Source organism: Pseudonaja textilis, chromosome 18 (genome assembly GCF_049901715.1).
Source record: "Pseudonaja textilis isolate UNSWEBS1 chromosome 18, rPseTex1.2, whole genome shotgun sequence".
Classification (NCBI taxonomy): Eukaryota; Metazoa; Chordata; class Lepidosauria; order Squamata; family Elapidae; genus Pseudonaja; species Pseudonaja textilis.
In genome coordinates, this window is record NC_142007.1 from 3,475,335 (window position 1) to 3,488,556 (window position 13,222).

General features: G+C 49.1%; 2 protein-coding genes across 3 annotated transcripts in view; one reads left to right on the forward strand and one right to left on the reverse strand.

Annotated features, from left to right (window-relative positions):
* The window catches only part of PUSL1 (pseudouridine synthase like 1), a 60,748-nt gene that overhangs the window by 19,085 nt on the left and 28,441 nt on the right, over positions 1-13,222 (reverse strand). Inside the window, exon 1 of one of the 2 annotated variants that reach the window (XM_026715721.2) lies at positions 447-760. In XM_026715721.2, the coding sequence (XP_026571506.2) occupies positions 447-505 (59 nt within the window). In that variant the 5' untranslated portion in view covers positions 506-760. Of the gene's footprint in view, positions 1-446; positions 761-2,461; positions 2,709-13,222 lie in introns of those variants that run through there. The other variant, XM_087914903.1, reaches the window with a different exon arrangement.
* ACAP3 (ArfGAP with coiled-coil, ankyrin repeat and PH domains 3) overlaps positions 6,579-13,222 on the forward strand; it is an 81,895-nt gene continuing 75,251 nt past the window's right edge. Inside the window, exon 1 of the mRNA XM_026715700.2 lies at positions 6,579-6,779. Coding sequence (XP_026571485.1) covers positions 6,733-6,779 — 47 coding nt within the window. The 5' untranslated portion in view covers positions 6,579-6,732. The remainder of the gene's footprint in view (positions 6,780-13,222) is intronic.

Genomic DNA, 13,222 nt, shown 5'->3' on the forward strand with positions numbered 1-13,222 from the left:
CCATTTGTCTTCCACAATGGGCTGAATCAAGAATGTCAAATCGACCCAAGGTTGTAACTTTTACTCGGAATGCAAAAGTAGAGGGGGGGGAAATTACATACCATTCCTTCAATTTAAGCAAAAATTCATTTACAACAACAAAAAACAAATAGCAGAATAGAATTGAAGAAGAGAAGCACACTTGGAGAGGAGCCCAGCGTGGGCCTGGTGGTTTCTCTCTGGCTAACACACACCATTAAGGGCACTTAATGCATTTGCAATGAAAAACTTCCATTTCTTGCCTCTGTCCTTCTGGGTCTAATCTCTCTTCAATGACCCAAGGACGTCAAACATGGTTTCCCTCCCTTGTGGGGTTTTCCCCCCTCTTCCCCTGAAGTTTTTTTTTAATTTACCTGCCCCCCTTTTTTTTAAAAGGCTGCAATTTGTATGCACGTTGTTCACCTTACCTATATTTGGCCCCGAAGTATTGGAAGAATATTAAGTAGCGAGTTTTGGCCGAGTTCATTGCAGCTTTGCACTCCCTCAAAAAGTAAAATTGCAATTTCGACTTGATAGTCGCACTTGCAAAAAACTCATGCCCAGGGGTGGCAGAAGTGGCTCTGACCCAAGCAAAAGAAGTCTTGCTTCGCAAATTTAGAGGCTCGCCTCTAAAAATGCTTTTTTTTTGGCTTTAAAAGTGAATTATTAATGAAACCAGGCAAATTCTCCGCTCCCGCCTTTCCTCCTAATAGGACTTTTTTCGACGCTCTAGGCTCCAGGAGATAAAGGCCCCTTGCAGGGAGGTGTCTATCCGATTGCCTGCCAAGCTCGAATACATTATTAGCTCACGGGTCTTCAAACTTGGCAAGTTTAAGACTTGTGGACTTCAACTCCCATAATTCCTGAGCTAACATGGACTGGAGGAGGGATTCTGGGAGTTGGAATTTCCCACAAGCCTTAAAGCTGTCAAGTTGGAAGATCCCTGGGTTAGCTGGATCGTTTTCAAACATGATTATTTCTCTCGCGCGTTGAATTTTCCCCTCCTCCCCGGGTGCGATAATTGGATATTTCCCTGCCCTGACAGGCAGTCAGTCAGACGCCTAAATTCGGTCCTATTGGAAAAGATAGGGCGATTGCAAGGGGGCCTAAAGGGGGGAGACGTCGCGCCTTGATTGCAACCTTCGCCTTCTAAATGGAACTGCGGTCACAGGAGCGGGAGGGAGCCGGAGCTTTGGCCGAAGGGACTCGGGGAAAATTCTCAACCTCGCCGAAAAACGCCCAATTTCTTTTGTGCCAAAGCAAAAAAAAAAACAAACAAAAAAAAAAACAAATCTCACCAAGATCCATGCAAAGTGTGTGTGTGTGTGTCCTAGATTCAAACACCTCTGACCATGTGCAGAATTCTTTCTCTCGCTGGGAAATATTCCAAAGCCCAGAAACAACCTTGTTTTTTTTTTGTGGTTGAATTGAGACAAACGACCCTCATGATTTTACCCCTCTGATGGTTATTCAGATAGATCAGAGGCCTCCAAACTTGGCAAGTTTAAGACTTGTGGGAGGGACTTCATCTCCCAGAATTCCCGTGCTAACATGGCTGGAGGTGGGATTCTGGGAGTTGAAGTCCACCAGTTTTAAAGCTGTCGACTTTGGGGGGACCCCCGTTCTAAGACACCCTTCCTTAGTTCTAGGTTGCTTCTCTTCAGGGCCTTTAGAGAATAATTTGATGCCCCACTTCTTTGGGGCACCCCTTTAGATATAGAACAGAATTTTTATTTAGCTTCCAGACCTCTAATCCTCTTTGTTGCTCTTCTCTGCACTCTTTCTAAGGCAGGGGGCTTCAAACTTGACAGCTTTCAGACTTGTGGGACTTCAACTCCCAGAATTCTTCCTCCAGTCCATGTTAGCTCAGGAATTCTGGGAGTTGAAGTCCCACAAGTCTTAAACTTGCCAAGTTTCAAGACTCTTGAGATAGGCTCTCTTTGGTAATGGAGGTTTCACTAAAGAATTTGGAGGAGTAACTGAATCCCCGACCTTCATAAACCACTCTCAAAGTTGAATCTATAACAAAAATGTGTGTTTTCTCTATTACTTATGAGGGGGGAAAAGGCCCTTTTTGAGTGACGCCAGAGGGAATGTATGTGTGGATAATGACTATATATATATATATAACGTTAACCATGGTTAGTTCAGGGTTTGTTCCGTTCCCCCCCCCCCTTCCAACTCTCCATTCTGTGAACAGGCCAAGAATAAATTCCTACATGGGCCGGCAATTCTTTTTGGCAACTCTGCTCCCAGACAGAAAAATGAAACAGAAACGAAACAAATAAACAGCAAGCCTCAAGGCTTGGCAACTGTCAGGCATGAGTGCTTCTAAAAAGACCACCCAATATGATCCCTACCACAGACGTCTGCCTCTGTGAAAATTTCGAGCTTTGGCTTAAAAAAATAAACAAATTTCCATCCCTTTTGATTGCAAAGATACCTTCTCCTGTGCAAGCAAGGATGCTTTGTTCCATTCTCTGGGCTTGATGCGACTGATTTTGGCTCTTCGAGAGCAAGGGTCTTCAAACTTGGCAAGTTTAAGACTGGAGGACTTCAACTCCCAGAATTCCTGAGCTAACATAACTGGAAGAGGAATTCTGGGAGTTGAAGTCCACAAGTTTTAAAGCTGTCAAGTTTGGAGACCCCTGTTCTAGAGGATCAAGGTGGAGAGTCCAGCTGGCCAACATCTGGAAGAAAAGTCAGAGAAAAGTTCAGCACTTCAATTTAAGGCCCGTAATAGAAGTAGCAAGGAGGTATTGGCGTGATCGGGTCTTTTCCCGTGTAAGATTCTTATCTATATATCTATATCTATATCTATATCTATATCTATATCTATATCTATCTATCTATCTATCTATCTATCTATCTATCTATCTATCTATCTATCTATCTATCTATCTATCCACACACACACATGCACACATACACACATTCATTCTTGGCACATGTAAGCCTGATTTTTATAAAGCCATCAATAATTTATATTTACTACGACTGACCTCCCAAATGCTGGGCTATGGTGACAAAAAGATTACCCCATGTTCACAGGTTTGTATGTCACTCAGGGCTCAGAGAAAAAGGTTCCCAAAGACTAAGGGTGAGGATTAAAAAGCACGCCCCCTGCTGCCTGTAGCTGTTTGAAGCCTCCCCTGTGCTAGAGTTGTCTGATCTGGGCCCAAACGCCCGTTGCAAACACTTGGAATGAAAGATGGTGTGGCCTCAGGGTCTCGTTCTAAATGTACCCCACGCCGCTCCTCACAAATCCGGAGGCCTCCAAGGAGGGAGGGTGTGTGTGAAAGATTTGCTCTTTGTCCAATGGCATGAAAGGCTCATAAAATCACAGTCTGTAAAAAGAGTCCCGACGTAGAAGCTTGGGAAGAAGAAGACCGGTGGGTCATATCCAAGTAAATTTTTGGAAGAATTTACACAAGGCAAATTCCCAGTATGTTTTCCAAACCTCCTTGCAATCACGAGGGCTAGAAACTTGGCTTGTTTATAAATGCCCGAAGGGAGTCCCTTGATTGTTCCGGCATGAGGCACTGTCCTGTTATTCCCCACCCACCCACCCTGGATTGATGAAGGAAAGGACAAATTTTAAGGCTAACAGATTAACAGAGTTGGGAGGGACCTGGTAGGTCATCTAGTCCAACCCCCTGCCCAAGCAGGAGACCCTACACCATTTCTGACAGATAGGAGTCCAATCTCTTCTTGAAGGTCTCAAGTGAAGGTACGTTTCTATTCAACAGCAGATTTCTGAAAATTCAGACGAGACAGACTGCCTAATATTTAAAGGCGGCGTCCATTCTTTATTCTTTATTTTTGGGGGGAGGTTTTTTCGTGAGCAGGTTCCTGCCAAAAAAGCACATAATAAAATCAGCAGCTTGTCCATTCCAAGGCTGTTTTCCAGCTGCAAATTACAAATCGGGAAGACCTTGGAAAGAGCCGCCATCTGTATGGGAAACGCCTTGTGTTTTTTTTTAAAAAAAGAGCGGTCCTCGAACCATTGAAGAGGAATTTGGAGAACAGGCTGGAGTTGGGCTCAATATTCTTGTCCCAGATGCTTTGTCTGGGCTGGATCTGGGGGCCTTTGCTGGGGTTGGGCCAAAATAATCCATGGGAAACTTTCTGAATTTGCAAAGCCCATATAAATGTCAAACGAACAATCCTCCTTTAATGTTCAACTCCTTGGATGAGCTCCGGGGAGGAGAGAGCCAATTAATTTTGGCTTGTTGGGGCCTCTGAAGTCCACTGTCTTTGTGGTGATTTATTTCCGGGATTAATTCGGGGACACCTTCTGAACAGCTGGTCACACAAGGATCCCGAGCGGTAAACTAGCAATTGCTCTGGGGTTCACCTACACAGGTAGTCTTCAAAGTACGACCACAACGGAGCCCAACATTTCCGTTGCTGAGTGAGACTTTCGTTAAGTGAGCTGTCATGCCCTTGTTGGAGTCTGATTCTGAGGGGGAGCAGGAGCAGCTGACGGGGAGTGGGAGTGGGGCTCCGGTGGCTGTGGGAGAAATGGGAGAAGGGCACAGTCCGGCTGGGCATTCAGAAGAAGACCCGGGGCCATCCCTTCTTCATCCTAGGGCAGGCAGGGAAGAACGGAGAAGGGACCAACATGGCTTATGGGAGAGAAGAAGGCCCTGATCCCTTTCATTAGTTGCAGCTGGGAGAACAGGATATAAGTGGGGCGTTTGCACAGAGCTCCTTGCTGGAAGCAAAGCGTGCATTATTTTTGTCGAGTCCCAACCATGGGTGGTGCGTTATCCTGTGGAAGTCTGTAATTTATCATCCTGGCCTGCCGTGTTAAATGCTTCAGTGTGGTTTGTGCTGGTTTTTTAAATTTCTAATTATCTTTACTTTGGGTTCGGACTGCATTTCTTTCCTTCGCAGACTGTTTTTGGAAGAGTTTGATCTCCAGCCGATGATAACAGGACATTGGGGGACAAGTTGGAGGCATTAAAGGGAATTTATTCTACTTTTGTGACTTTGTTATTTTTGTGTTATGCCCCAGGTCATCACACGAGCTTTGCCCCATTTTTACGACCGTTCTTGCCACAGTTGCAGAATGAATCACTGCAGGTTTTGAAGTTAGTAAACACGATTATTAAGCAAATCTGGCTTTTCCGCTGACTGGTCAGAAGGTTGCAAAGGGGGATCACTGCAGCCGTCAGAAATATGAGTCAGTGGCCAAGCATCTGAATTTTGACCAGGGGGATGCTTGCAACGCTTGTAAGTGTGTGAAAAACGGCTGTAAGTCACTTTTTTTTTTTTGTAACTTTGAACGCTAGCAAGTCGAGAACCACCCGGACTCAAACAGGACTCTAAAACCTCACCTAACCATGAATGTTAGCCAGTTTCACCTGTTGTGCTAAGCTGTGGCATGCGTATTTGTGGCCGATTGGAAAGCTGACCTCTAAACCTGCATGTCAGCAAAGATACTAGCTTACCCAGAGTGGCTTATAGGCAAAAGGGGTGCGGGTGGAGGGGCAGAATCCCAGTTTGTTCCCCAATTCAGAATCAGAATAGAGCTGGAAGGGACCTTGGAGGTCTTCTAGTCTAGCCTGTTGCTCGAGCAGGGGAGCCTGTACCATTTCAGACAGGTGACTGTCCAGTCTCTTCTTCAAAACCTCCAGTGATGGAACGTCGTCCATGATTTCTGGTGGCAAGCTGTTCCACTGGTTAATTGTCCTCACCGATAGGAAATATCTCCTTAATTCTAGGTTGCTTCTCTCTTTGGTTAAGTTTCTATGCATTGCTTCTTATCATCTTCTTATCATCACCTCCTCTCTGATGCTTTGGAAAATAAATTGACCCGCTCTTCTCTGTGGCAGCCCCTCAAATACTGGAATACCGAGATCGTGTCCCCCTTCTACCCAAATCCTCCAACCGTTTTCTTCGCCTGCTTTAGCCTCCAAGGCCTTTAATCCTCTTAAAGTTGCTCTTCTCTGCGTTTTCCTTTCCGAAGCTCCTCAACCTCTTTCTTTCTTTTTGGTCCTTTGGACCGATTTTACCCTTCCTCCCCCCCTCCGCCAGCTTGGAAGGCTTAGGGCTGTCCACCTCCTGGCTGCCATCTAGGGGAGGTGGAGATCTTTGCAACCCGGATCGGCGCCAGAGGTTCCCGGGGAAGAAGCGGGGCCGGGGTGGGGTGGGTTGGGGTTGGGGGGCTTGGATAATAAGGCGTCTCCCTCCCCTCCCCAGCCCAGCCCAGCCCTGGCCGCCCTTCGGGGGAGGGAGGGATGGGGGGGGGGAGAGCTGGGCGGCCCCGGGATGATCTGCGCAAAGGCGGAGGAGGAGGAGGGCTGGGCGTCGCTGGTAGCCGGAGTTGGCCGACGCTCCCTGGGGCTGCTGACAGCTCGGCTCCGCGGCTCTTCTCCTCCTGCCCACCTCCACCCTTCCACACACACACACACACACACACACACCCCAAAGCCAACCCTTCCCCGCCTTTCTTCCAGGCGGCCAAGCCGTGCGCCAAGGCGAGAGAGCGTGCGCGTTGCGCAGGGCGTCCCCGGGACCGGCTGGCTTCCTCGCTGGCTTCGCTGCAGCTCGTTGGGCGCGCGCGGTCGGAAGATGCTGCGCCTCCTCCCCGGCTTGTGAGCGGCCTCTCGCCCCGGTCTCTTTTCCCCCCCACCCCTTCCCGCCCCCCACCCCCCTTAACCCTCCCTTCCCCCGTCCCCTCTCGCTCCCTTCACCCCGACGGCCAAGATGACGGTGGAATTCGAGGAGTGCATTAAGGATTCGCCCCGATTCCGGTAAGGCGTCCTTGCAAAGCGGAGGGGGCGCCCGGGCGAGGGAGAGAGAGGCGTTTTGCCTCGCCTGCATCGTTTGGGGTGTTTTTTTTTTTGGGGAGAGAGACACGGAGGGTGGGAAGGGCTGCGGGTTCCACGCGCAACGCAACCCCCCCCCCCGTCCCTCCACGCGCGCCCGCGCTCGCCCCCGCCGCGCGCTCGCCCATTGTTAAGCTCCAGCCTCCTCCGCCGGCTTCGGTCCCGACCTGCCCGCCTCTGCAAGCCGCCGGGTTAAGCAGCCGCGCCAGGAGGAGGCGGAACGGGGCCGGTTCAAGAAGGGACTCTCCCCGTTTTGGCTGCCCCTAAAGGTGGCGGGGAGGAGGGCGAGGGGGGAGGAGAAGGGGTCCTTTAGGGCTGCTTCCCCTTCTCCCCCCATTGCTTCCTCGTGGGGGGTGGGGGAGAGGAAAGGAAGAGAGGCGGGAGGGGAGCCCCCCCCCCCCGTTGTCTTGCAACAGCCGAAGCCTTCTAATAGGTCGGTTTCCATCCATCCATCCATCAGAAGGGCCCTTGGAGGTCTTCTAGTCCAGTCCTGGGGAAGAGTCTTGGAGGCCCCATGAGATCTAGTCACCTGGCTGGCGTCTCTCTCTCTCTCTCTCTTTTTTGCAGAGGGGGGGGGCCCTTGCTGGCTTGATGGAGCTTGGTTACATTGGCTTTGCTGGAGGGGGTGGGGGGAGACAGAGAGAGTAGCATGGCATTGCAGGAGCCCCCAAGCCAGATGGACGGGGTGTGTGGGGGTGTCGTGGTGGAGGACCAGGGACCCTCCGTGTGTCTCTGCAGCTCTCTTGTCTGTCTGGCCGTGTGAGAACAAATAAAAAAGGAGCAGGGAGGGAAGATGGATGGTGCAGAAGCATCCCTCGAAAGCCAAGTTGGACCCTGTCCAGTGTGTGTGTGTGTGTGTGTGTGTGAGAGAGAGAGAGAGAGAATAGGGGGAGCAGCTACACACACCACTAGCTGCAGGTGGGTTTTGACCCTCTGCTCGGAGACCTGTGGTGGTGACTTAGCAGTCGGGAAGGAAAGGAAAGGAAAGGAAGGGAAGGGAAGAGAAGGAAGGAAGAGAAGGAAGGGAAGGGAAGGAGGGAGGGAGGAAGGAAGAAAGGGACTGCTGCAATCTCCCCCTCCCCTCCCTTGGTCACATCAAGGTCGTCCATGGCCACTCGTGCATGTATGTGTGTGTGTGTGCTAGAAGGGTGGAGGCTGGGAGGGCGATACAGAGAAGGGTTGGCTGCCATTTGTGATGCACATGGGCTGCTACACGGACAGGCCGGGATGCCTACGCTGGCTAAAAATACGCTTGAAGGGCAGGCGGGGTGGCGCAGGGAAGGGGAAGCTGGAAGCGGGGCGATGTGTGTCTGTGTGTGTGTGTGAAACGCTTGCTGGCGGACATGGAAGTGTGCTGCTAATGTATGTGTGTGTGTGTGAGGACCCAGTATCTATTATTTATTAGGCATTGATTGAAGCGTGACGTCTGCTCCGCTTTTCAGCCTGAAAAATTCCCAGAAAGGAAGGAAGAGGCCTTGGGATGACTCTGGGGAAAGACACAGCAGCAGCAGCAGCAGAATAGTGAGAGGATGGAAGAAGGGAGAGGGCAGAGGAAGTCCCCAGCCACCCATCTTGAGAAGGGAAGGGAAGGCCACTGGGTCACCTGAGAGCTGTAATTTGCAGTTCCTCCCCCCCCACACACAAACACACCTGTTAGTTTCCTCCAAAAACCAGAAAAGCAGAGAAACAAGTGGTATGTAGCCTCTGAGCATGATGCGCTGAAGGCTACTGGGCTGCCGCTCTCCAGGTGACTAGTTTCCTCTTTTTCTCTTGCTAGCATTTTTTTTGGGGGGGGGCCTCCCTGTTCTGGTGCAAGGTGATAAAAAGAGGTGGGTTTTTGTTTTGTTTTGTTCTGCTTCGGGCCCTGCCATCTGGATCAAATTTTGTTTTCTCTCGGCGGCGGTGGCTTCCCCTGCGATCCTCCGGGATTAAGATTAAATATTAAGCCCTGGAAGCTGACATTTGCTTATTTCAGGGTTTAGGCGCTTCTCTTTAGTACCTTGGAAAGGTACCGGATTAGGTAAGATTTGAACGCTCTTAATTCCTGGAGTCTGTCCATTGCCTCGGTTCCTTCAACAGTTGGGAAACAAGATATTTCTTTTCTCTCTCGTCCGTCCTCTGCTTGCATCATGAGCCCAAACGAGTTTTAGTTTCGTTTACTTTATTGCCATTGCCCCTCGTACAACAAAATCAAGCACCATCTTCAGTGCACATCATGACCATGAAAAGAAACACAAACACACATCCTTCGCACTCCACACATTGAACCGGAAAACCCCGACACCGCACCAACTCTGCACTATACAGCAGAATTCAACAGAGCTCCTGCCCTGGGATAGAAGCTGTTTTTCAGCCTATTTATCCTCGTTTTTATTATTCTGTACCGTCTGCCAGAGGGTAATAGTTCAAACAAAGGGTTCCCAGGATGAGATGGATCTTTAAGGATGTTTTGAACTTTCATAAGGCAGCGGGTGCTATAAAGCTCTTCCAAAGACGGGAGAGGGCAACCCATGGTCCTCTGGGCAATGACGTTAACCCTCTGGAGTGCTTTCCTATCTGCCACTGTGCAATTGGCAAACCATACAGAGGTTCAGTAAGTTAAGATACTCTCTCTGGTGCAGCGGTAGAAGGTCACCAGCAGTTTTTCATTCCGTTGTTGTTTTCTGAGAAGTTTCAAGTAGTATAATCTCTGCTGGGCCCTTTTGACCAGGGCTGCAATGTGGGCACCCCAGGTCGGGTCCTCTTTTGGGGTAACACCCAGAAACTTAAAACTGTCCACTTGCTCCCCTCGGTCTCCCTTGATAAGGAAGGGCTGGAGGTCTGATCTGTTCCTTCATAAGGAACAGTCTACCATAAGCTCCTTGGTCTTATTGGTGTTGAGGACCAAGTTGTTGTCTCCACACCACGAAAGCAACCGGTCCACCTTATCTCGGTAGGCAGACTCCTCTCCCCTGGATGAGAATTTCTAGAACAGGGCTGGGCAGTTATGGCCTCGTTACCACCAGTGGACTTCAACTCCCAGAATCCTGAGCCAGCCATTCCCGATGAGCCACTCAGGAATTCTGGAAGTTGAAGTCCACAAATCACAAAGAGGCCATTGTTGCCCACCGCTGTCCTGGATCATTACTTAAGGACAACTTGTCACTGACTGTCGCTGTCCATGGTACTTGGGGTAATCTCCTTTGGATCCCCAGAATTTGGAGGTGTCCCCCTTCTTTCTCTTCAGGTATGGCCAGCTTTCCCAGCCATATCTTACCAGGTGAGTTCGCAGAGGATGGTTTGAGTCTTGTGGGGGTTTTATTGATGTGTTCCAATCCTGTTTTTTCAATAAGGCCAGGACGAATTGAATTTGCATACTTCCACATATCCTGATCCATCCACGAGCTGGGATGCAGGCACAATTCTTTCCTAGCCTCACCTGGAGGCATATATATATATAGATATAGATATAGATATCCAAACCACTGGAGGCCTATCGCAAAGCGAAATGGTTGAATCTCACATTTGCAGTGTATGACTTGACTTCTTGCGGGTGTGCAAATATGCATTTCCTCCACGAGACAATGGTGGTTCGTCAGCTCTTGGGTGTCTCTGAAACAAGAGGTCTATTTGAGTGGCTTGGAGACTCTGTTTTGCTCTGTTGGTCTGGAACAGCAAGCCAAAAGGATGGGAGGGCTTGCCTAGGAAAAAACCGCGTTATACTTTTTGAGGGATTGGGGAATTTCTGAAAAGGAACCAAGAATTGGACAGAAGGCAACGTACCTGCTAGAAGATTGCACCGAAACTAACTTGACACAACTTGCTGCCGAGTGCAGTGTAGTTTCCCTTTCTGGTCACTTAGACATAGTCGTGCCTTGTCGCTTGTTCTTTTCCCCTTGATTGTTCAGTTCTCTGAATATTGGTTTGGGAAGTGTACTTTTGCAAGCATCCAACAACAACAAACAATACATAGGCCTGGATTGGGAAAACCACATTCCGTCGGGATTACCGAGGCGCTCTGCATGTAAGCGAAGAGACGCTGTTGGCCCTGATGAAATCTGGAGCTTTCGGAGGGGCGGGGGAATCCTCCCTCGGCCAGTCAGAGTGAGCAGGGCTGGGGAGTTGGTTTGCTAAAGCTTTTGGATCTTGCTTTAAGCCCCCACCCCCCACCCCGCCTTCTCTCTCCTTGGGAAAGGAAGTGTTCTGGCTGGGTATTTTTTTTTGTTTTGTTTTTTTGGCAGCTGACCTACTCAGAAACCAGAGATGCTGTTCTTACCTTGACCTTTGCACGTTGCTACCTTGGCTGTGGGGCTTGCCACGAGAGGCGAAGCAAAAAGGCTCTTTGCAAGGGCAAATCGGGGTGTCGTGGGGGGGGATGTAAAATAAGAGGTGTAAAAAAATCAAATAAATAAGAGAGCATTTGGAAAGATATCGTTGCATCGTGTTGCTTTTTGCATGCATTTGAAATTTGGAAGCGAGATTTACACGCGAGGGTGATGTGAAATGGGGGTGGGTGGGATTGGGGCTGAGTTTTGACCTTCCACCCCCCTTCCGACAACCGTTTAACCTGCCAGATCCGGGGTTGTGTTTCAGTTCTGTTACACAGAGGAGGGAGGAGGTGGGTGGACGAGGCTGGCAATGCATCCTTGGCCTTGGGCCAGATCGGTGACCTCACCGATCAGATAGCCTCCCCACACACCCCCTGTGGCCGTGACTCTTTGTGGTGGGACTCGGAGGCGGAGCTTAGGAGGCTTTGGGGCGTGTTTGTTTAACGCATCCGCTTGTGGGGTTGGGGGCGGGGGGCAGCCCTCTTTGTGGGATGTGAAAATCCCAGGCTCCCTGGTGTGTGCGGTGGCAGCTACCTGTAAGTTTGTGCCGAGCTGTCCGCAGTCATCTCTTGAGTTCAAAGGGCACGGCAGGGTTTGGAAGGGTCTGCTTGGAAATTGGGTGGGAGATCAACAGGAAAGCTCGGGGCAGACAGATTGGCCAGGAAGCGGAGAAGACACGCTAGGAAAAGGCAGGCAGGAAATGGCTGGGATGGGCATCCATAAAGCCACCCAAGAATTAAACTTGGCCCAAAGGGGACTTCATATTTATTAATGTTAAGGGTTGCCTGCAGGGTCCCAAGACAAATTCAGAATGGAAATCCGTTGCCTTGGTTCAAGATCTGCGGATCTTTCCACGCTGCATTTCAGGTTTTTGGATCAGATCGGGGCAAAATTGGGTTGTTAAATTATTGTTCCTTAAACTTTTCCAATGATGGAAGACTGAATAGTTGTTTTTTTTCTTCTTAAAAAATGTGGAATGCCTGCGGTTGTTCTTTTTTTAAAAAAAACCTGGGGGAGTAATCGGAATACTGAAAGAAAACATGTTTTAATGATGCTCTGCTTTTTCCTAGCCTTAATGCACCGATGATAAATTTCAATAGAATGAATAAGTGTGTGTGTGTGTGTGTGTGTGTGTGTGTGTGCGCGATGGCCTCATTTCTTCTTGCCGAGCTTGTCAGTTGTCCAAGGGATAGTGGGTTTTTTTTGCAGTTTATGGATCATTTGGCCTGTTGGAAAGTTGATTTAAATGTACTGTGTGTGTGAAAAGCTTTGCAAACTTAGAAATCGGCTGTTTTCCTTATGGAAACATGGCCTGGGAAGGGAGTGTATCCATGTTAGAGTAGAAGTTAATGTAATGTAGCAAGTCCTTGACTTATGACCACAGTTGAGCCGGAAAATACCTGTTGCTTAAGCGAGGGACGCATATAAAGTTAGTTTTGTCCCATTTTACGACCTTCCTTGCCACATTTGTTAAGTGAATCACTGCAGTTTGTAAGTTCTTTAAGTGAATCTGGCTTCCTTGTCAACCTTGTCGGAAGGTCACCAAAGGGGGTGACGTAACCCCGGGGACTCTGCAACTGTCATAAATATGAGTCGGTTGAATTCTGGCCAGGGGACCATGGAGCTGTTGCAACGGACAGAAGTGTGAAAAATGGTCTTCCTTTTTCCAGTGCCGTGGGTAACTGTGAACGGCCACTCAATGAACCGTCGTAACTTCGAGGACTACCTGTAATGATTTGCTTCCTGGATGCCGGGTGTCTGAGAAAAGGTTTTGGAGCCGAGACGCTGTGGAAGCATCCGTGGAGGGTGAAACTGCCAGCAGCTTGTAAAATACCCAGCCTCCTTTTTGAATTTTTTAAAAAAAACAGCCTTTCCAATGTTCCATTCTCTGTTTCTGGTTTCTCTGCAGATCATTTGCACTTCTTTGGGCAGATCTGGTACTTGGGAAAAAGCCCTCCCTGCAATGGTTGGAAATTTATTTGGAAATTTATTTGCAGGGCTTTATGTGTGTGGGCTTTTTTTTTTTTTTTTGGTCCTCCCTAAAATGGGCTGAACCGAAGC